The sequence below is a fragment of the Trichomycterus rosablanca genome, chromosome 13, assembly GCF_030014385.1.
Source record: "Trichomycterus rosablanca isolate fTriRos1 chromosome 13, fTriRos1.hap1, whole genome shotgun sequence".
Classification (NCBI taxonomy): domain Eukaryota; kingdom Metazoa; phylum Chordata; class Actinopteri; order Siluriformes; family Trichomycteridae; genus Trichomycterus; species Trichomycterus rosablanca.
This window is the reverse complement of record NC_086000.1, coordinates 26,546,189-26,569,793: the sequence shown is the minus strand read 5'-3', so window position 1 is coordinate 26,569,793 and position 23,605 is coordinate 26,546,189. Positions and strand designations below refer to the sequence as shown.

Below are 23,605 nucleotides of genomic sequence, written 5' to 3'. Positions count from 1 at the left end.
CAACGGAGACCACGGACTGTTGAGCAGTTAAAGTCTTGTAAAAGATTTTCTCTTTTTTGATGTGAAACCCACTTACTCACAATATTTAACAGGTGAAAGTCTCTTCACAAGGTAAATAAGCCAGCACAGTTTGTACTTTGAATCAATGACTGCCTTTATATAACTGTTTAAAATTTGTGTGCTCAGTTAGTGCAGTGGTCAAACATCCAAGCCCACTAGCACTGAGATCAGGGGTTTATATCCTACCAGTGCGATTGACAGGTCGGGTGTCTACACAGACATACTTAGCTATATCTGAGGGTGGAGAAGGATGGCCAAACAGCCTAGCCATGGGGAGATGCACTTATCAGTGCACTCTTAGTGCCAGTCCCAAGCCCAGATTGTTTGTTTGTTTATTAGGATTTTAACGTCATGATTTACACTTTGGTTACATTCATGACAGGAAACGATAGTCACTCATTACACAAGGTTCATCAGTTCACAAGGTTATATCAAACACAGTCACGGACAATTCAGTGTCTCCAATTCACCTCACTTGCATGTCTTTGGACTGTGGGAGGAAACTGAAGCACCCGTAGAAAGGACCCCCCCAAACCCAGATAAAAATAGGATGTGTCATGAAGGGTAACTGGCATTAAAACTATCAAAATCAAATATGGGAGCAGCCAAAAAAAAGGTAACTTTATGAAATTTAATAATGTGCAATTATGTTAACTAACCAAGTAAATAGTAATATTATTATAATAACTATATCAGTTTTGATAAAGTAATATATTTAATATTATTCATTAATATATATATTTAACATTGTAATTTTGGCAGTGCAGACATTACTTGTTAATGTTAATAAGTTCAAAGTCATTTGCCGTTTCAAAACAGCCAGATTAGCAAACGTACAGAACTATTTAAAACTGCCTTAGTGCCATATATCATGTCATGGTACATGTACTATTACATGTTCGTTTTTCCCAGAAAATCAGCAATACATATTTGATTAAATCATAGAGACAAGAGTCAAGAGCTTCAGTTTGTGTTCATGTCAAACATCAGAATGAAAGAAAATGTGACCTGTGTGACTTTGACCGTAGCGTGGTTGTTGGTGCCAGACAGCCTGGTTTAAGAATGTCAGAAAATGCTAATTTCTTGGGATTTTCTTGCCAAGGAGTCTGTACAGTTTACAGAAAATGGTGTGGGAAAACAAAAATCATCCAGTTAGTGGCAGCTCTGTCAGAAGAAACACCTTGTTAATAAGAGAGATTAGAGGAGAATGGCCAAATTAGTACAAGCTGACAGGAAGCTAACTTAATTAACTCTTTACAACCGTAGAGGGTGTAAAATTATCTCAGAATGCACAAAACATTAAACCTTAAGGGTAAACACATCAGGATTCACTCCTACCAGCTGAGAACAGGAATCTGAGGCTACAGTGGGCACAGGCTTACAGAAACTACACAATCAATAAAAGGAGAATGTTGCCTGGTTTTTGAGTCCTGATTTTTGCTAACAAGTAGGTTGTTAAGACAAAACTATGCAGACACAGAATTGATCCATGAGCTAAATATTCCTTGTGTCAACAGACAATGTTAGTGCCATAATGGTATGAAGATTTCAAGTTTTAAATGCCAAAGTCAACCTGGGTATTGCTGCTAACAATGTTGATTCCTTTATGGCCACAATCCACAATTTACCATCTTATAATACTTCTTATAACTAGCATGACAGTTTCATACATTCCAACTGGTTTCATAAACATGAAACATCAGTTTAGACTTCAGAGATCTTTCCAGTCACCACATTTAATTTCAATAGAACACATTAAGAGAGAACAGAATACTAGCATTGTGCAGCTAACAAATCTGCATTAATTATGTGATGCAATTATAGGAAATGTTTCCAACACCCTGTGGAACCAGTGCCACAAAAGTGTAGGCTGTTCTAGTAGCAAAGATGGGTCTTTTCTAGTATAAGTATGATGTACACATTGTAAATTCAAATAATTAAAATTATAATCTAAAGTGACTGAAAACAATGCAAGCAAATGAGGATTAAGGGCCTTGCTCAAGGGGTCAACTGCAGCTGTGGAACACAAACTAGCAACCTTCTGATCACTTGCCCAGTACCTTAACCACTGAGCTACTACTGACCATATTATTGTGATGTTCCTAATGAAGTGGCTACACAGTGTTTACATAACAATAAAATATGTTGGGCCAATAGAAGCCACCAGAAAAGCATCAATTGCTTGCTGTTAAACCCATAATTCTTTTAGTTTTCCATGCTCTTCTAAATTGTAGGGTATATCTTACTATATTTTCTTTTAGTTTTCATGTTCTTAATTTTGTATCTCTCTTGTTTTAATTTCATATTCCCTAAATTGTAGGTTATACTTTACAATAATTTCTTTTAATTTTTCATGTCCTTAATTTTTTTTTTATCTCTCTTGTTTGAATTTCATGTTCTCTTAATTGTAACTAAATGTTTGCAAGAAGTCTTTCTGAGGTTTTAGATCTCAGGAATGTTTTAATGCTTTTAATTAATTTTTTTTTTCCTTATGTAAAGCACTTTGAATTGCCACTGTGTATGAAAGGTGCTATACAAATAAACTTGCCTTGCCTTGCCTTGCCTTAAAGAGCACTGCCTAACACGTGATCCAAAATCTGTTTTGTGATGATTAATTAATAGAATTTTATAGGTTTAAAGTATTCTGTAAAATGAGGCCTTGTCCATGTTAGAAAACCCTCCTGTCAGGATGGATCTACCATCATATTGATCAGGTGATCAGTCACCACTCTTTGGAAGCATCAGCAATAGTCATGTTTCTCTATTCATTTGAACAAGTAATTCTGTGTATATTAGGACGGCATTTCATAGTCAGTATGGTTCAAATGTGTGCTTGTTTTCTTTTTCACAAAGTATTTAAGGTCTATGTTCTATTTACTGGGTCAGACAACAAATCAGTAGAGTCTCTGTATCTGGCCATTTCAAAGTGTGTGAGCAGTAAAATAGTATTTACAGGTATAGAGACCAAGCTGATGTATTAGTTAGGTATGTTCAACTGACTGCTTCAAAATCATGCAACAGTTTTGAAAATCACTTGCTATAAAGTAATAAAACCAACTATTATTGTTTGCTTGTTCTTTAGGATTTTAATGTCATGTTTTACACTTTTAAATACAACTATTAAGTAAATAATAATACAGCTAAAAGTAGCATATTGATTAGAGTCGTAAAAAGCTTTGTTGCTACCTCTGTCTGTTGGCTCATTGCATATGTGCATACTGTGTGTCATACTTGCACTGATTGCATATTTTTTGGCCATGTAGTTATAGACATTTATATAGACAAACACCTGACCAAGAGCATGTTGGACATTCCGCTCAAAACTATGGACATTAAGTTGCACCCCTTAAGGCTATATGCTATTTATTTGATTCTATGCACATTTTAGCAATGGGTGGGGCTAAATCACCTGAACATAGTTTTGGTCATACAGCGTATATTTAAGTAGGTGATGGTATAATAGAAATAAACTAAAAAAAATCTACATATTGGAGTTTGTTCAATAAAATATGTTCAATAATTTCTTTATGCAATAATGGTTAAAGGTTCATGGTCAGTAGGATGTGATAGAATGCAACTATTACTAACAAAGAAAATTAAATACTAATAAAATCTAATAAAACCAACTAAATGTGACAGTTATGATCTATCATTCAGCATATTTTAATGACTCCAAATTTCAACGCTCATACCATTCATCATTAGCACTATACCAGTGCCACACTGGCTTCCCAAAGTAGGTAACCAGTGGCTATGCTTTTCACCCCTCCTTTTTGCTTTCGGCAATTTCAGCCCTTATTTCCCCTGCTGCTTGGTAGAAAAATGGAACAATTATTCCAGGCTATGCTTTGCTGAAAGTTCTGACATTATTTGTGTGGTGGACCTTGGGGCTCCAGAGTGCGTGAGAGTCATGTGCCCGGTGGAAAGACACTCTAGGCAGGGACTAGTGTGAGTGAACGCATGCATGAGTGCTGCTGCACCAGTCATGGCCCGAGGGGTTACGGGCATGGAGAATTCTCTAACTACCACTTGAGATTGAGTTGTGTTACAAGTCTAAACGATGAAGCTCTGGCACTATGAGCTATAACTAAATTTAAAATGTAATAATTGAAATTGTGTGTTGGTTAATATTAGTTGTGTCTTTACTATCAGAAGTAGAACAAATACAAATCAAAAGCACAGGTCAGTTCTAGACAGTTTCCAAATTTGTTTGTTTTATTTCAGACCACTGGATATGGTTTTTCTATTCTTCATTTTCTGTGATTCGACAATCACTGACTGTCAATGTGAAGACTCACTGAGTCAGAATCTGCCAACACTGTGATGATCTGAGCAGTGTCACTAACAGAACTGCAGGGGTACTTACCGCCCTCATCATCCGAGCCCTCGGGGGTCTGGGGCCTCAGCCGCCGGCTGCACACAATCAACAACAACAACAGGTGTTAGAGCAAAGGCTATGAAATCATTTCTTACAATAAAATAATCACCCAAACAAACATGGGGGGAAGTGTTAATAATCAGTGAAATAAAATCAAGCTAATTTTTTCTGGTGTAAATATTACCTGTAGTTAAAATAAGTGTAGAAATAATACAAAAACAACAGCGAAGAGGCCCCAACCACCGCTAAAGTGATGAGAACTCTGCTATAATGTCTTTTAATCAGGCTAAGTGATTGTTCTTGAAACACTGGGATTAGTTGCAACCAAGGACAAATTCCAGTGGCTTTGTTACAGTAGCGAGCACAAACAAATGTCTCACTATTTACATGTATTTAAAGAAATTTTACCTTATTTATTCAGCAGGTTAACATAATGAAAAAAATACATTGATTAAATAAAGATAGAAATTAAACTGACTCTTCGACCTCCTCAGCACCTTGTCTTCTTCCAGATCTTTAAAACACAAAAAGAAAAATGATCAAATATAAATGTTATTTCAAACTAACACCCATACTGATTATATTTTGTTCATAAATAAGACACTTGAAACTCAAACCAGGTATGTGCTGTAAATAAATTGTAAGTATATCTGTTTAAAAAATATTTTATTTTCATGTATTTTCACTGCCTAACCCTGGTCAGGGACATCATTGGCAATGTAGTAGCACAGCCAGGACAGGACACTAATTCATCTCGGGGCCTCAGCCGCCCCTCAGACATGGGCAATCATGTCCGGCCGATTCACCGCTAGGGATTCAAACCCTGTATTCCAGTGGTAGTGGGCTAGTGTAATTTACCACTGCGCCACCTGAGCACCTTGTTTGAATATCATATAAACAATATCATTTAAAATATTGTTATTTTAGAATATATCTAATCTTCTATTTAGCCTGGTCTCAGTAAGTCAATACTACAGAAACTATACAGCTTTATTAAGATAAAAGGTTTATTTACATTACAGAAGTATTATGGTCAGATATGAGTACATCTTCTGATTTTCAAAACAACCAGCAACTGTAAAACTCTCCTCAAGGCACAACACTAACTGAACGAATTCAGTAAAGTAACCAGAGCCTACTACGATCCAAACGCTATCTCTTAGTGTTTATTGCCCCCTAGTGGGGTAAAGAATACAGAACTCTTTAATCCAATCAAGCCCTAACCACAAACTTCCCTTAAACGTGCCTTAGAAAGGTCTGTCCATTTTACATGCACTATATAACCGTAGGTGTGTAAACAACTCTCCTATTTGCCAACACTTTAGAGAAAAGTCTTTCTGGACCTTCCTGACCCAGCATGACTATGCACCTGACCATGAAGTGAGGTCCATAAAGACATGGTTTGATCAGTTTGATGTAAAAAAAAAAAAAAAAAAAAAAAAAACTCTTGTGATCCGCACTTAGCTCCATCCAATTTATTTATTTATTTTATTAGGATTTTAACGTCATGTTTGGTTACATTCATGACAGAACAGGTAGTTACTGGTTACACAAGATTCATCAGGTCAAGTTTTTACAGTCAAACACAGTCATGGACAATATTGTATCTCCAATTAACCAGACTGCATGTCTTTGGACTGTGGGAGGAAACCGGAGCATTCAGAGGAAACCCACCCAGACACGGGAAGAACATGCAAACTCTACACAGAAAGGACCCACTCCACTAGGGAATCAAACCCAAAACCTTCTTGCTGTGAGGCAACAGTTCCCACCGAGCCACCGTGCTGCCCTGCCCTTAAGCAATTAAAACACATTGGGGATCGTCTGTCTTGTGCCAGGCCTCGCAAAGTTTTTTTACTTAATAGGCAAAAACTTCCACAGACGCCTATACAGAAGAGTGAAGGCTGTTATAATGCCCAAAGTTTTAAAATGCTCAGATGTCCACATACATTTGGCTATACAGTGTATGTAATTCTTTAAGTTAACAATTTACCTGAACTTTTAAGAGGTTTACATAGTTGACACCTTTACATGATGCACAGTGCTATATTCAAGTCTGTATGCGTCAAGATCAGGGCAAGTCCCACAGCAACCAAGGCCGAAAAAGACCAAGGCTCATAAGTTCCAAGATAAAGCCATGACCTAAAACAAGCAACACTCAAATCACTCTACAATAAAGCTAATCTAAGACCTATACGAAACAACAACCAAGTCAAGTCAACCCATGCCAGCTGGGATTAGAACAAGATTAAAGTCCATACCTCCTTAAAACCAAGATAATGAGATTATCTTACTCAAAACTCCTTACAGTTAACAGGATCTGGAGTGTATCTCTATATAAACAATAGGTCTGTTGTTAAAATCAAATTTATGCTAGCATTGTGAAAATGTGATCTTTCCATCCCACTGAATACCGTTAACTCATAATAAAAAATATAATAAAATAGGATAAATGTGCATGAAAACTGACCTGGATATCTGAACTGCAAAGGTTTCAACAGATTTTATTAACTAGCACCTCCCCTAGCTTTGCACATTTACACATTCATGCTCCACATGAGACCAAAAAAAAAATTACAAGACCTAGATTAGCCTCACTAAAAGATCATAAATGTTTTGGCAGGGTTTAGCTGCATTGAAATTCAAGTCCCTTTACAGTTTTTTCTCTCCTTACAGTTTCTCTCAACTACATTTGATCAACATTAAGAGTTAATGACCAAAACACTATGAGCAGAGGTGTGTAAATAGCAGGGGAAACTTAAAACTCCAGCATGTACCAGCATGGTGGGAGTAATTAATAGCACTCCCAGCTGTGTTTAAAAAACCTTAAATTTTATAGTGCAATATAAACCTAAATTAGGATGCCGTGTGAGTTTAAGTGTTCGGAATGAGCAGTAAACACTGATCAGCCATAACATTAAAACCACCTCCTTGTTTCTACACTTACTGTCGATTTTATCAGCTACAATTACCATATAGGAGCACTTTGTAGTTCTACAATTACTGACTGTAGTCCATCTGTTTCTCTGCATGCTTTTTTAACCTGCTTTTACTCTGTTCTTCAATGGTCAGGACCCCCACAGGACCACCACAGAGCAGGTATTATTTGGGTGGTGGATCATTCTCAGCACTGCAGTGACAATGACATGGTGGTGGTGTGTTAGTGTGTGTTGTGCTGGTATGAGTGGATCAGACACAGCAGCGCTGCTGGAGTTTTTAAATACTGTGTTCACTCACTGGCCACTCTATTAGACACTCCTACCTAGTTGGTCCTCCTGCTGTGTCTTATCCACTCATACCAGCACAACACACACTAACACACCACCACCATGTCAGTGTCACTACAGTGCTGAGAATGATCCACCACCCAAATAATACCTGCTCTGTGGTGGTCCTGGAAGAGTCCTGACCATTGAAGAACAGCATGAAAGGAGACTAACAAAGCATGCAGAGGAACAGATGGACTACAATTAGTAATTGTAGAACTACAAAGTGCTTCTATATGGTAAGTGGAGCTGATAAAATGGACAGTAAGTGTAGAAACAATGAGTAGGTTTTATGGCTGATCTGTGTATTTCTTTGCAAAATGAGTAACAAACTTTCCAGAGCACACAGGTTTCAGCTTAATCATGTTCTAGGTTTGTGCTTTTACTATAATAACTAAACAGAGCAGTGCCCGGGTGGTGCAGTGGTAAATTGCGCTACTCCACTAATGATACGATGTGACTACTGCTGGGTTAAAATCCTCAGTGGTGTGTATCGGCTGGTCGGATACCCGTATACAGACATGATTGGCTTTTATTGTTTAGAGCAGCTACAGTTAACTATTGTCTAAATAAAGAAGTAATCTGCAGTCATTTCTATTACTTTCATGTTGCTTTGGGCATGTTCACAAACGTAGCATTTAAAATCCACAACTGCACTTGAAAGAGAGAGTAACAGAATCAACTGACATATCATCATCCAAAAGCAAGTAATAAAATGCTCAATAATGTATCACAGTTTACCTATTTTCCAATTTATATTCACTCAAATATTGCATGCTCTGACTGTGTGTTATGTCGACTGACAGCACAGTTTAGCCATATAAACAAAGAACACATAAAACCTGCTACCGTCACACATGAAGCTGGTATGGATACTGTGAGAATGTCTGCATTTGATATACACAAGTACCAGCAAATATTTAGCAAAAAAATGAACACTGTATCAGGACATCAATATGTCCAACATTTTAACGTTTTTTTTTTTTTTAAGATTTAATCTAACAGCCTATAATTATGGGACAGAAAACAGAACCACTACTCAATGTTTAGATCTTTGCTTGCTCAGATGGCACTTGATTAAAAAAAGGCATACTTCTATGATGGATTACCCAGTATGAGCTTTGGAATATAGCGACAATGTTCAATAAATAAATAAAAATGATTTAATGAATAAACAGTTTGCTGCTGCATACATAAATGAAAGTTATGTTTGTTCTATGCACCACTGAAACCATATCTCAATTTAAATAATGCGCTTCTACAAGCAAAGGAAAAAGCATTATCCAGATTGCCAGTGGAAAGTTTAAAAGACAAAGTCTGTAATGGTCCCAGTCTAGAACCCAAACAATTATTAAGTGTTGTTAAAAAGAAAAATAAAGGACATTACACAGTTCAGGATTAAGACTCGTGTAAGGTAAAGCAAAATACATGGTCAAACTGTCTGGAAGAAGTTGTTAGGGATAAAATATATTCTGACAACCTGACTTCAAAGGTTCATCAATAAACTGACAGATCAGTTACTGCCAATTAGGAGTGATAGATCAGCAAATCCTGGGATTTCTGCTGTGGGATTAGTGTGAGCAGGGCAGTGGTGATTGAGCATGAGGGGTGACATTGAGCGAAAAAAAGTCCTTGCATGCTCTAGAGGGGACCATTAGTTACTTTGTTTCACAGAGGAGGATCAATGCATCGTGAACCCCTTTAACACCTTATGCAGCACTCCATCTCGTTCTTTTTCCTTTATCACCCTCTCTCACGCTCAACCTACAGCAGAGAAAATCAAGATAGGTTAGGCCGTCACGCCGAGCTGACACCCTGACCTGGCTTGAGACAGATGTATAGAGGTTCCTGCTACTCCCCGAATCAGTGACTCAGAAAACCATGTAAATGAATCCAATCAGGTTGGCTTGTTCACTTCAGAGTGCCAGTCTATGCGTCTCTAGTTTTGAAGGAGAGAAGCAGTGAAGCAGCTGAGTAGTGAATCAACTGGAACAAGTGACACATTGCCTTTGATAGATTGTCATGTGCACTGATACAGCAAAAGAGGCCTGTACACCACAGCATTACTAAATCTAAACACTATCAATTTAACCCTAGGATTCAATAGAACCACATGGCAACCTTATCTTATCAGTCTGAGAGAATTAGCAATGTAATGCCGGATTAATCTAATTAAAGGACGCATCGATTCTTAACCTTGAATTTGAGCAGAGAACGTCATTCTCCAGCGGCACATAAGGATCATCACATTTCCTAACCAAAAACTCAAATCTCAAAGCAAGTTGATTGAATTATTATTTATTTATCATTTTTAAGGATGTTAACATTACGTTTTACACATTTGGGTTACATTCATGTCAGGACAGGTAGTTACTGATTACACAAGATTCATCAATTCAAGTCTTTAATGGCAAACACAGTCATGGACAATTTTGTATCTCCAATTCACCTCACTTGCAAGTTTCTGGACTGTGGGAGGAAACCGGAGCACCCAGAGGAAACTCACACAGACACAGGGAGAACATGCAAACTCCACACAGAAAGGACCTGGTCCACTCCATCTGGAAATCGAACCCAGGACATTCTTGCTGTGAGGTGACAGTGCTACCCACTAAACCACCTTGTAGTTAATTTAATTAAATGAAAGCAAAATGACACAAAGTATAGAGGCACCTGACTGACCATGCACTTGTTGGACACCCCATATTTAATGAATGAAAAAAAGCAATTCTGGTATGTGCAAACACTCAGACACTACCATTAACTTGTTAGGCCACTGACTCGTGGTTAAGGTACTGGACTAGTAAATTAAAGAGTCACTGGTTCAAGCCCCACCACTGCCACTGTTGGACCCTTAAGCAAGGCCCTTAACCCTTAATGCTTACTAGACAATATAATGTCACAGTACTGTCAGTCGCTTTGGATAAAGGCCTAAGGCCTTTGTGACAAAATGACAAAATGTAAATGTAAATGATTATGAGGCAGGTCAAGAGTGGTCATTGGAAACAGTCAGCTAATAACAATTCCATAGCTATCAAATTATTACTCTTCAAACCTTGTACCAACACCCAATCATGAGTTTCAACTTTTGTATGACAGTTCATCATCATGAAAATAATTGTATTTATTGCTAATGTCGCTGTGAGGCAACGCCCTTCTTTTCTGCTATGGGCGAGCGTGTCATATCTCCTACTCCAACTACCGCACTCATCTGTCTCTTCTGCTTCAGACTTTGGTTTTGATTTGGCTTTCTAAGGTTTCTTGTTTTCAATATTTTGTCCACTGGTAAAAATAGTTACCATCTTTTTCAAGTTTGGTTTGTGGTCCTTTAGACACACAATTGTTCTACTCGCCCCTTAAAAAGGTGCATGCTGTAGAATTTAGGTTTTAGTGGTTGCAGGGTAAACTGCAAGATCATATTTTCTAGCACAGCCAGTATCATAACATGTTTGCCATTTGGGGGAGTGTCTAATGTGACTTTATAATGTAACTGCAAACGTAAGAACACTTAAATACAGGCTAGTGTAATTTCATACATAAAAAAAAACTATAACTGAAATAAGCAGGTTATCCAAACACAACATATGTACACAGTATGACAGTGTTAAACAGTAAGACATGGTTACAAATAATTAACTGTTTTTAGTCTTTACTGAAAACAATAACTAAAAAAAGAATGGCATATTGATTTGTTTATATTAACAAGCAATTGATAAGAAACCTGGTGGTACCATTGCACAAAAATGTACAGTTAACTGCAGTTGTTTTAATAAATATGATTAGCTCAAAATAATTGTAATAATGTGATTATGTAATAATTGTGCCAGGTTTATCGACAAAATGCAAGGACTCACTTGGCAGAGCTGATCCCGGTGGTCTCCTCAGCCCAGCCCCCCTGTCTGCGAGGTGGCTTAAGCGGGGGTCCCTAACAGATGACAAACAAAATACATCACCATAATAAGCCATTTACACACATACAACTTTTTAGATGTATAAATGCAAAACAAGGCAAGATACAATGTGCACTAAAAATGTACTACATTGCCAGGAGTATGTGGAAGCCTTTCCTAATTATTGTGCTCATGTGTTTAAGCCACACCAATCAACAACAGGTGTAAATGCTTAATTAGAAAAAGTTCCAGTTTTGTGGCAACCACTTGGGGAAGGCCCTTTCCTGTTCTGGCATGACTGTACCTCAGAAAACAAGATCCATAAGGTCGATGGTTTAAGGTGTTTGGTTGAGAACTCTAGTGACCTACACGGAGCCCAGTTTCCCAGACCTCAACCCCACTGAGCACCTATGAGATGAATTAATGTTAATTGCTAGTCAGGCCTTCTCATCCGGCAGCAGTGCCTGCATGGGCACAAATTTATAAAGGAAGGATGGGCAATTCCATTCTAATGCCAATTGTTTTTTGGATGGGATGTCTAAAAAGCTCATGGTCAGGTGTCCACATACTTTTGTCTCTAAAAAGCAGGCAGGTAAATGCATTTATTCGTTATGTTGTACTGTATGAGACAGTAAAAAAACATCACAGTCTTAAATGCTGGTCAGTTGTTAGTGTTTAAATGTAGAGCTGAGAAGATGCACCTTTATACAAGGTGGGCCATTTATATGGATACACCTAAATAAAATGGGAATGGTTGGTGATATTAACTTCCTGTTTGTGGCACATTAGTATATGGGAGGGGGAAACTTTTCAAGATGGGTGGTGACCATGGCGGCCATTTTGAAGTCGGCCATTTTGGATCCAACTTTAGTTTTTTCAATGGGAAGACACATCAAACATTTCATGTGACACATCAAACTTATTGAGAATTTCACAAGAAAAACAATGGTGTGCTTGGTTTTAACGTAACTTTATTCTTTCATGAGTTATTTACAAGTTTCTGACCACTTATAAAATGTGTTCAAAGTGCTGCCCATTGTGTTGGATTGTCAATGCAACCCTCTTCTCCCACTCTTCACACACTGATAGCAACACCGCAGAAGAAATGCTAGCACAGGCTTCCAGTATTCGTAGTTTCAGGTGCTGCACATCTCGTATCTTCACAGCATAGACAATTGCCTTCAGATGACCCCAAAGATAAAAGTCTAAGGGGGTCAGATCGGGAGACCTTGGGGGCCATTCAACTGGCCCACGACGACCAATCCACTTTCCAGGAAACTGTTCATCTAGGAATGCTCGGACCTGACACCCATAATGTGGTGGTGCACCATCTTGCTGGAAAAACTCAGGGAACGTGCCAGCTTCAGTGCATAAAGAGGGAAACACATCATCATATAGCAATTTCAAATATCCAGTGGCCTTGAGGTTTCCATTGATGAAGAATGGCCCCACTATCTTTGTACCCCATATACCACACCATACCATCAATTTTTGTGTTCCAACAGTCTTGGAGCCCAGTTTCCCAGACCTCAACCCCACTGAGCACCTATGAGATGAATTAATGTTAATTGCTAGTCAGGCCTTCTCATCCGGCAGCAGTGCCTGCATGGGCACAAATTTCTGCAGCCATCCCAGAAAAGTAGAGGCTCTTGTGGTTATAAAGGAAGGATGGGCAATTCCATTCTAATGCCAATTGTTTTTTGGATGGGATGTCTAAAAAGCTCATGGTCAGGTGTCCACATACTTTTGTCTCTAAAAAGCAGGCAGGTAAATGCATTTATTCGTTATGTTGTACTGTATGAGACAGTAAAAAAACATCACAGTCTTAAATGCTGGTCAGTTGTTAGTGTTTAAATGTAGAGCTGAGAAGATGCACCTTTATACAGTATAATAAATACTAATTAATTTTGATTAAAAAAAATCAGTGTGTTTAAAAAATTAAATGCCTTTAAAAAAAAATCGTGTTTTGTATTTTTTTTCTTCAAACCATAACAAAATAGCCAAGGCCTATCAAGATTTTCTTTAATTGTGTGACTGTGCGGAATGCAGTAACAAACTCCAGATAGGACACAATTCCATCACAGGGCCTCGGCCACCCCCCTAAAGACTGTAAATATTTTCTGAATGTAGATGTCAAATTACTCAATGTGTTGTCAGTCAATACCTGTGTAATACATTTGTGGATAAGGTGTTTTTAATTACTTTACCACTTCAGTCAATGTTTGTGACTGAATGTGATGTTCTGAATGTGGATCAACCATTTCCAAGATGTTACAAAAAACTTCAGAGGGGTTTAAAAACTTTATAGAGGGGTTGCCTTAATTAAAACACATTACTTAAATGACTCCCTAACCAAAGGGCAATATACCTGCTGGTATAAATAGCTATCTGGTCAGAAGGGATGTTCACTAATTCACTCATTATACCTTATGCCTCATATATGGTTTATTTAAGCTAGTATCTTTTGGTATTTTTTGCCGTTCTTTTTAGGTATCCTTACATAGAAAATAGTGGTCCAGTCCTAGTTCAATTCAAAACAACTCATAAGTTTATGTTGAGCAAAACTGAGACTCACTTAAATGCAAACACTCACTTCAAAAGACTACTAACACACAAACAAAGCAATGCTATTTTCTCATATTTCCACCAAAAGTCCCTCAATTTTTACCCAAAACAGATATATAGGAACACATATTTCCAGAGCTTTGATTTTTAAAAAAACAATTACACACTTAAACCCCACTTTTATAAACACAGGATGGTTTAGATACTGAATATTTTGTCATAGAACTGCTTTGAATTAACAAAAGAATCCATCCCATCTGCCTGCATTGGCATTAAACCCACTGCTTTTTTCCTGAAGTTTTTGAATGAGGTAAATCAACATTACTGCATCTGAATGTAAGTGGTTTCTACCACAAACAACAAGCAAACAGAGCAACAGCTGAAACACCTGAACTTAATGATTATTTTTTGGGCTTCCTAAGAGAATGACCCAAGATCATGTGTTCATTTCTGATTCAGTTGATGCTGTGTTGAAAAAACAGTGACGGCCCACATTCCTTCTGTAGTGTAAAAAAGTAGCATGGTGACTGTCTGCATCTATCCTCTGATTACATATTTGTCACACTAAATGATTTCAGATCATTAAACAAAACACAATATGGCACAAATAGAACCAGAATAAGACAACACATTTAAGAACATAATTTGTAGTCACCATTCCACACCTGCATCACTGTTACTCTAGGACCTTAAAACGTCTATAGGAACAATATGTCATATTTAAACAAATTTCAAACCAATATTGGACCACTGTTGAATCTACCCAGGAGTGGTTAGCCTACTAATATTTACAGAAGGTTTTGCAAGTGCCCAGAAAAAAAAATCTGAAGAACTGTAGATGTCCCTAGCCTAGGTAAGGTCAGTGATCATTGCTACACATTAGTACATGGCAATTTTTTATTTTTTTTGTTTGGATAACAAAGAGGAAAACACTAACACTTGGCAAAAAAAAAAATTAACAACGTCAAGGCAAAACTGGCTTAACTAAATAATGGATAGATTAAGATTTAAACCATTTGACTTGCAAGGTGTGCTTCATTCAGACATGAACCAACATTTCAGTAGCCTAATGCACAATGATAGACGATGATGGATTGTCACCAATAAAGTGATGCCCTGTTTTATGCCAGTGCATGTCCTTTAGCAGTCTATTCTCTTCAGCTGTGCATTGAACTGAAGTGTACAGATCAACATGAAGTGTACAAATCATATGTTAATTAATTTCATACATTGGTCAATAGTTTATAGGATATAACCATAATATAATCACAGAAATATCAAAACAAAAGAAAAAACCCAAGCTCAGTAGCCTGTCTAATTATGAATTATACCACATTTATTAGTGATGCCTACTGTCACATACAACTAACATTTGTTTTTATTTTATGACTAGAATGCAACATTTTAACTATATTCTTATTGTGAAGTAACTTGTAGTGGAACTACATTGCTGGTGTGTGTACTGATATACTGATAATATTTTTAAAAATGCTATTTTAAACAATGGCATGTTTCTTTTGGTTAGATTTAGATTTTAGTCCTAATGCAATAGAACATTTAACGTCATGTGTTTTTCAAACATCAGATATTGTGCTTGCAATACTTGTATTTGGCTCATGCCTTTGTGCTTATAATTTTTTAATGTTTAATATAGTAATATCTAGGGATGTAACGATGCACCACAGGACAGTTAAAAATCAATTCACATGTGTAACGATTCAAATCGGTTTACATGTAAAATGAATCGATATTCACTTTAAACAGCAGAGGGCACTGGCGCTATTCACCTTGCCTGGTTGATGTCACTACAGGGTTGCCAAATTCTAAATTTTCTAGCCAAAATTATTTATGTGCGGATACTTTCTTTATTTGTATTATTCATTTATTATTTATTTATTTATTATTTATTTATTTAATGTGGGATTTGTTTTAAAATTTCATTTCATTTTTGTTTACACAAAAAGGGAAATGTGCAGCTCTGTTTCGCATAGTTTGTACCTTTTTACCAACTTTTTTAAAGAGAAATAATAAAAGGAAGCTTATAATAATTTGTCATAATTTGTCCTCAATTTAATTTCGGAAAAAAATCGGGAAAGATTTGTATCATGAACCCAGTATCGTGAATCGCATCATGGGTAGAGTGCAACGTTACATCCCTAGTAACGTCTAGTCTTTTAGTGGATACATACAGAATGTGGGATGTGAGCACCACATCTCTGACATGACAAAAAAGCTAGGATAATGCAGTAATTTCCTATGCAGTTATCATGGTCACAAAAAACTGCATTTTGTTAAATTAAAGAATAATAAGTACAGTTGCATGTGTGTTGGATTTCAAGTGACAGGGTTAATTTTTGACCGGGGTTTAGTGATAAAACTAAAGAATGAGCAGCATGAAGAACGGCTGTGTGTGGGAATGCCACACAGGGTTGCAGAAAATGCTGAATGCTAGGAATGAACCAACCGAACTCCAAGGGAAAAAACCTCTCCGATTCACATTCTTAGATTCTGAAAATAGCACTGGATTAGGATCACAGACGTCAAAGAGAGAAAATTGAGGACCTCTTTAAATGATGGAGGGTGGGTGGGCAACAAATGGGCACGAAAAAACCACAACCGTTCTTATTACCAAATTAGGCTAAACAAATGACAGAGTCCTAAAAGAATTTCTTGAGCTTGTCGTGAAAAAAGCAGATAATCACTTATTACTGGGGTCGTTCACCAGAGCTATGTGAAACTGTAGAGACAGAGACAGGAGGACAGCTGGTTGTCCAATTTAAGTAAAATGGGTGATTTCATGGCATATGGGGGCAAAATTGGATCCTGGCAAGTTGGCTCAACAGCTTTCCTAGGTGAATGATATAACTACAACCGGGTTAATTATAGAGCATTGATGCTGCACACTGTATATTCATTTATTAATTTATTACTATTTAGTTGTGCTCACATATATTTACATAAACAGCATTTAGCAGATGCTGGTATTCAAAGTGACATACATTTTCCCCAATTCAAAGCAAGCTATTGGTGGAGTTTTGTTTAGGGACCCAACAGTGACAACTTGGCAGTTGAACCAGCAATCTTCTGATGAAGATTCAAGAGCATTGACTACTAAGCTAACAGTAACATACAATATTGCATGTGATCTGTGTTCTCCTGACATACAGTAATACATGTCATTTATTCGAAATGTCAGCTTACATTCTAAACATTTGATGCGATTTGCTGATAGCTTCAGAGCACTTTGCATTTTTAAACAATATAAAAACAATAGAATAATCTGACTACATTCCTGACAAGGTTATTTCTTTAAACCGCTCTGCATGTTTGTGGAAATACAGCTCTAAATTTATTGCTGTTCCCTGATACTACCACAACTCATCCAGAATTTACCACTCCACTTTTGGAATGCAGTTCAAAGCTTTGTAAATGCCACAGTGGATTAGTGACCCTTTATTAATTCAAAGTAAAGCAGTTAGGATGAATATCAATCCTAAGGCCTTTATTCTTACTGATCGCTTCTGCTGCTTCCCATTCGTGCTCCCAAATACTTCTGCATTTGATTAAGCGGGTAACTCTGGACTTCCAATTTTTAAAAATTCAGAAACAACTCCCTAACTAAAATTCCAAATAGCAGCAAAAAGACAGTGTCTCAAATCCAGTCATCCTAACTTTGCTGCTCACACTGTACTTTCAAATCCGCAAAGTTGAATCAGTTCATCACAGTGTCCAAATGAACTGATTCAACTTTGTGGATATATTTACAGTACTTTCCTATTTTGTAGCTTGAAGGCATGGCGGTCTCCAGTTCTGAAAAAGGTTAAAGAGAGCGTAATTACATGCTCACACAGTTTATTAAGGACTGGAAGCTAACAAACATAGTTATGTTAAGTGACACATGCAATAACCTTATGTTAGGCAGGACCTGTAACCAATCTTAGGTGGAAGCTACTCTGATTCTTGTGCAGTCACTTGTAATCTCACGGTTGGACCACTGCAACTCCCTCCTGGCAGGAGCTCCCATGTCCACTATTAAACCCTTGCAGCTCATTCAAAATGCAGCTGCTCGCCTGGTTTTTAACCAACCTAAACACTGCCACATCACCCCACTGCTGCGTTCTCTTCACTGGCTTCCTGTAGCGGCATGCATTCAGTTTAAAACACTGATGCTCGCCTACAAAGCCAAAAATGGACCAGCCCCAAGCTACCTTCAAGGTCTAATCAAACCCCGCTCTGTACCACGCAACCTCCGAGTCACTAGTCTTGCTCGACTTGATCCTCCACGCAGGACTTGAGGAAGACATGCATCAAGGCTCTTCTCTGTATTTGCACCCAAGTGGTGGAATGAACTTCCCGTCTGTCCAAACATCTGAGTCTCTTGCTGTCTTTAAAAAACGATTAAAATTATTAAAAACCCATGACTAAAAACCCACCCCTGTCTGTCCAAACATCTGAGTCTCTTGCTGTCTTTAAAAAACGATTAAAAACCCACCTCTTTACTAAGCACTTAAGCTGACATGTACTTACTTACTAACGCTCTTATTCACTTCTTGCAAAACAAAAAAAAAAAACAGGTTTGAGCAGATTTGTGTTCTTGGACTGTTGTTTACTTAAACTAGAGTATAGTAATGTTTACTGTAATGTTTACTTGCTCAAGGGTCCAACAGTGGCAAATTGGCAGTGGTGGTGCTTGAACCAGTGATCTTTGGATTATAGTCCAGTACCTTAACCACTAGGCTACAACTGCCTAACGTGGGCAGCCAAAAGGAATCACTTAGGCCGAACCTGAGTGCTACTTCTTAATCAAACCTGGCAAATGGTACAAATTATGTAATTTACAATTATTTTTAAAGCATCAAAAATTGTCAAACAATAAGCAATAAGTTATGCAAAAGTTATATTTGATTGTGTTAGTTATGCTCGTAAAAGACAAGCATTTTTTCTTCTCAATATAATTTCCAAAGTTTTTTTATAAATAAGAAAAATTGTACTACAAATAATACTAATAATACTACTAATAGCTTTACTAGCTAACCGTCTGAGTGAGTTTGACAAATGCCCAAAAAAGCCTTCATTGAAATGTAAAGGCTAATAAGATGATGCTCTTACATTTTTACTGGAACAGAAGCTATCTTTAAACTACACGGTTTGATGTGTGAACACTATTCTGTTATCCTCTGCTATTTCACCAAATGAAGCCTGGAAATCTTTTACCTCCTTGCATCTAAATATTTGACCTATTTTATGTCGCTTTTATTTTTAGTACAGATTTTAATAGTGACTATCTATACACTGGCACAGTCACACAGAAACTCAAAAATGTTTTAATGTAGCTAGGAGCCTGGAGGTCAGCCAGGAGGGCGCGAGAATCCTGTTTTTGCTTGAGGAAAAGTCTAAGTTAGGAAATTTACAGGGGGAATAAGCATTGCTAGAATTCCTTTCAGAGAAAAGTCAGTCCATGTACAGCTGCTGGGGACAAAGCAAACCCTCCATACTGTAGATGCCATTGCGCTGATGCAAGACTACTGCACTGTAACTACAATAAATAAATAAATAAAATCAGTGCTGAAACTACAGCAACTTTAATATTTTGATATGAACGGCATCATTCAGTCTTTTGAACTACAATTCACAGAGCCATAAGGGCTGCTTCAAGTCAGCTCTCCAATTGAAGACTAGTCTCTTGCAATGGATTTTAAGCTTTTTAGGTTTAAAATATGCCAAACAAACTCTGGTCATGTTCATGTAACTGTTCTAAATTGCTGCCACACATCGTATGTAATGCTGATTTTCATTCAATAAAGCCTAACTCTACATAATGTGTTAAGTAGTTATATGATTCTTTATTATGATTAACCAAAGAGTAATGACTGTCATTTATCAGTTAAATAATCTGACAGCATTTTACATTGCTACATAACACAATTCCCTAGTATAACAAAGTATGCGGTTGCATTTGAACTTTTTCTTCAGTAAAACTAAGGCCTTTAAAATTTGATTTTGCTTCTAGCAAGTTAATTGTACAGTCCTTTTGGCATCCACCAAACCTAGATTTATCCAGATTGTCAGCAGGCAAGCATATTTTATTGTTTAAGATAATGTTTTCACTTTTTGAAATAATAAACGTAGGCTTAGGCCAGCATAGCTCAGTCCATCAAGCTCTTGATAAAGAATAATTGTTATTGTACTACTAATAATAATAATAATAAGTTCGACTTATATAGCACCTTTCACAACACCCAAGGACGCTTTACAAAGAACAGAAGAGTAAATCAAGATACAAGAATTGAGACAAACACATGAAAAGCGTATAAATGACATAGACTAATGAATCATGAGGCAGCAGAAGAAGAAAAATATTGGGTAAACAGATGAGTTTTAAGTAAAGATTTGAATTCAGAAAAAGAAGAGGTAGAGTGCAGGGAAAGAGGAAGAGAGTTCCAAAGAAGAGGAGCAGAGACGGAGAAAGATCTCCCACCCATAGTAGAGAGCCTGAATCTGGGGACAATCAGAAGACCATCGTCAGCAGACCGTAAAGTACGCGAGGGAGAGTACCGATTTAGAAGGTTACGTAAATATATGGGACCGAGACCATGAAGTGCTTTAACAGTGAGAATAATACTAGTGTTGCTTCCAGAGACAGATTGAAACATTGTCTAAACCAAAGTGTTGCAACTGGGAAAAGACCATTTTTACATTATATTTGTTGGAGCAGTCCTTTTTATGTGGGCTGTTGTTTTAGGGATGAGCTATTGTTGCTCCCAGATGTTTTTACTTTAGAATAGCAGCACCTACAGTTAAGTAAGGCATCATGTACATCATTTACATTCACAGCATTTAGTAGATGATTTTATTCAAAGCAACTTACAACTGTTATGAATACAATCTAAGCAATTGATAGTTAAAAGCCTCGCTTAAGGGCCCAACAGTGGCAACTCGAATCAGCAACCATTTTATTACCAGTCCAGTACTTTAACCACTGAGCTACAACTGCCTTTGTGTGTATGTGGCTAAAATAGCCACAGCCATTACTTCGATTTTGTTATGTACACTACTATAAAAACAAAGATATAATATAACATAACATCCAACAGCAAATGTTTTGTAATTTTATACCAAGTAACTTTGTAGGCTTATTGTTTTTGCCTGTGTCTGACTACTAGATGTCAATTTGTCAACATGGTATAAAATTATCAAACAAAATGCACAACTAAGCACTGCAACTGCACTACAAGCAAAGTCATGAATTTTGTTACTGTACCGTATCATCCTCCTCCTGGTTCAGGTACAGGAATTCAGGCAGGAGCAGATAAACCAGTAAGATTAGATAATACAATGACCGATGCATGGATATGCAATGACAGTACCTGGGAAGAAAGACTTTTTAACTCCTAAAACATACCTCTGCAGATGCTAAGGTGCCCGAGGAGGATTTCCCGCCAGGGCGTGATTCTTCTGTAGATAGTTGGTCAACCAACTGACGAGCCCTCCTGCCACTTTTTGCAGTCTGTTGGTAAAAGGACAACATTTTGGGTCTGTTTCATTCACTGTACAGTGGTACCTTGAAACTCGACATCAATTGGTTCTGGGGGTGGTGTTGAGTTTACAAGACGTTGAGTTTCAAGGTATTTTTTCCCATAAGGATGTTTGAAAAACCTGTTAATGTGTTTCATGGTACCATTTCATATTTCATTATGACAAAAACCAATTACATTGCAATAGAAATATGTAAGATGAATTATTTGTACTTTATAGTGTCATTATTTAATACACTGTGCCCTTTTGGCTCTATAGCTCTGTCGGACTCTGTCCATACACATGGAATTTACCCCTCCCCATTTCTTCACATCAGTCTGTGAAAAAAGCAAACTGAATCACTGAGTAAAAAGTCAGAAACGTCTTTTCAAACAAATAATTTATTGGAATCGAATCAGGGAGCTGTGCTCTTATATATGGTAAAGATTCATTTGTTTTGCTCACTCTATTTCATATGGATCAGTGCGCAAATTTTCATTTCTCCAATGTGTGTCATTTAGGTAAGCAAGATGAGAGGACAAATTATCCGGATTTTGTTAGTTAGTTGGAAATTAATTTGTATATTCTGAAAATATTCTGGAAACATACAAGATGGCCACCAAGAAGAAAAACCAAGTGGATTAAATCCCTAATGGAACAACAAACAAACATAGCTTTACAAACATAGATTAGAAAAGAAGCTCAGGTAAGCAGCGGTTATGATTTTATGCTTCTGTGTGGTTGATCTGGGTCGCGGTGCTGCTGTTTACTGTGCGCATTCATTTTGCAGTGATAGCGAAGCATTATCAAATATTGAACTTTGTCAGGATATTTTAAAATGCTCATTTATTTGAAGTAAAACAACAGTCGCACACATGTTGAGTTTAAGGGAAACGTCAAGTTTAAGGGTTCAAAGATTTCGAGTTTAGGGGATGTCGAGTTACAAGGTACCACTGTATATGTTTATTAAACATCATTCTTAACCAGTAGCGAGTGACACTGTTGTGCTTACACTCATACCAGCACACATTCTAACATAGTGTTTATAATTCTAAAGAAATGACAGGGGCGGTGAATGTTTTTATGCTGCTAATGTTTATATTTGTTTAAATATTTGATAACACTGAATGTTAGTTCTACTCTCCACGACATTGTGAGCAGCTCCTGTTGCTAAGGCAGCACGACGCTTCAGTTCAAAACACGCAGCAGTGGATGAGAAGCTAGTTCGAGAACACGCTCGCTAGCTTCCACATCAACTCCTGTCGAATGAAACTCCCGTTAAATGAAACACTGTTGGGACTTTAAACAGACCGTATTAATACCAAGTTAAAGTTAGGTAACCGAGCCAGCGGTTATAACGATCGCTAGCTTGATACAGTGGTCAGTTTAGCAAGCTAAGCTTGTTTGCTAAGCCGTTAGCCTGCTTTATGTTTCTTGATCCAGTTAGTGCGTTTTTGTTGTGCACACAACCACTCCGTATTATTTCTTTGAAATGATTAGAACTTACACTCTTCTGAAATCCATTAAACCCGTTATCACCGATCTGCAGCGAGTCATCCATGTTTCTCCAAGTCTGTATAAACAGAGCTCCCGTTACTCCTCTCTCCGTGGCGTCAGCATTTACTTCCTGAAAACGATGAAGCGTTGCCCAGCAACCGTCACTAAGGTAACAACAACTGCGTGATTTGATACTGGGATGGGAATCAGAATCAGGATTAGCACCCTGCATAGTGCGTTATAACAACCTGACCAGGATAAAAATAATAATATAATATAACTGAATAACCAAATACAAATCAAATCTCAAAGAAGGAATCCCTAGAAAATCACTACAAACTTAATTTTACATAAATTGTATTTAATACTTATTCAACAACCTTTATCAGAATTGAGTGGTTATAATAAATAAATTAATTAATTAATTAATCAAA

The 23,605-nt window shown here is 37.3% G+C and overlaps 1 protein-coding gene across 1 annotated transcript in view; it reads right to left on the bottom strand.

Annotated features, from left to right (window-relative positions):
• LOC134324985 (intraflagellar transport protein 43 homolog A) overlaps positions 1-23,315 on the bottom strand; it is a 36,167-nt gene extending 12,852 nt beyond the window's left edge. The window contains exons 1-5 of the mRNA XM_063006963.1: positions 23,182-23,315; positions 21,562-21,666; positions 11,559-11,629; positions 4,917-4,952; positions 4,427-4,473 (exon numbers count right to left, since the gene is read on the bottom strand). Coding sequence (XP_062863033.1) covers positions 4,427-4,473; positions 4,917-4,952; positions 11,559-11,629; positions 21,562-21,666; positions 23,182-23,235 — 313 coding nt within the window. The 5' untranslated portion in view covers positions 23,236-23,315. The remainder of the gene's footprint in view (positions 1-4,426; positions 4,474-4,916; positions 4,953-11,558; positions 11,630-21,561; positions 21,667-23,181) is intronic.
• Positions 23,316-23,605: the final 290 nt, after the last annotated feature.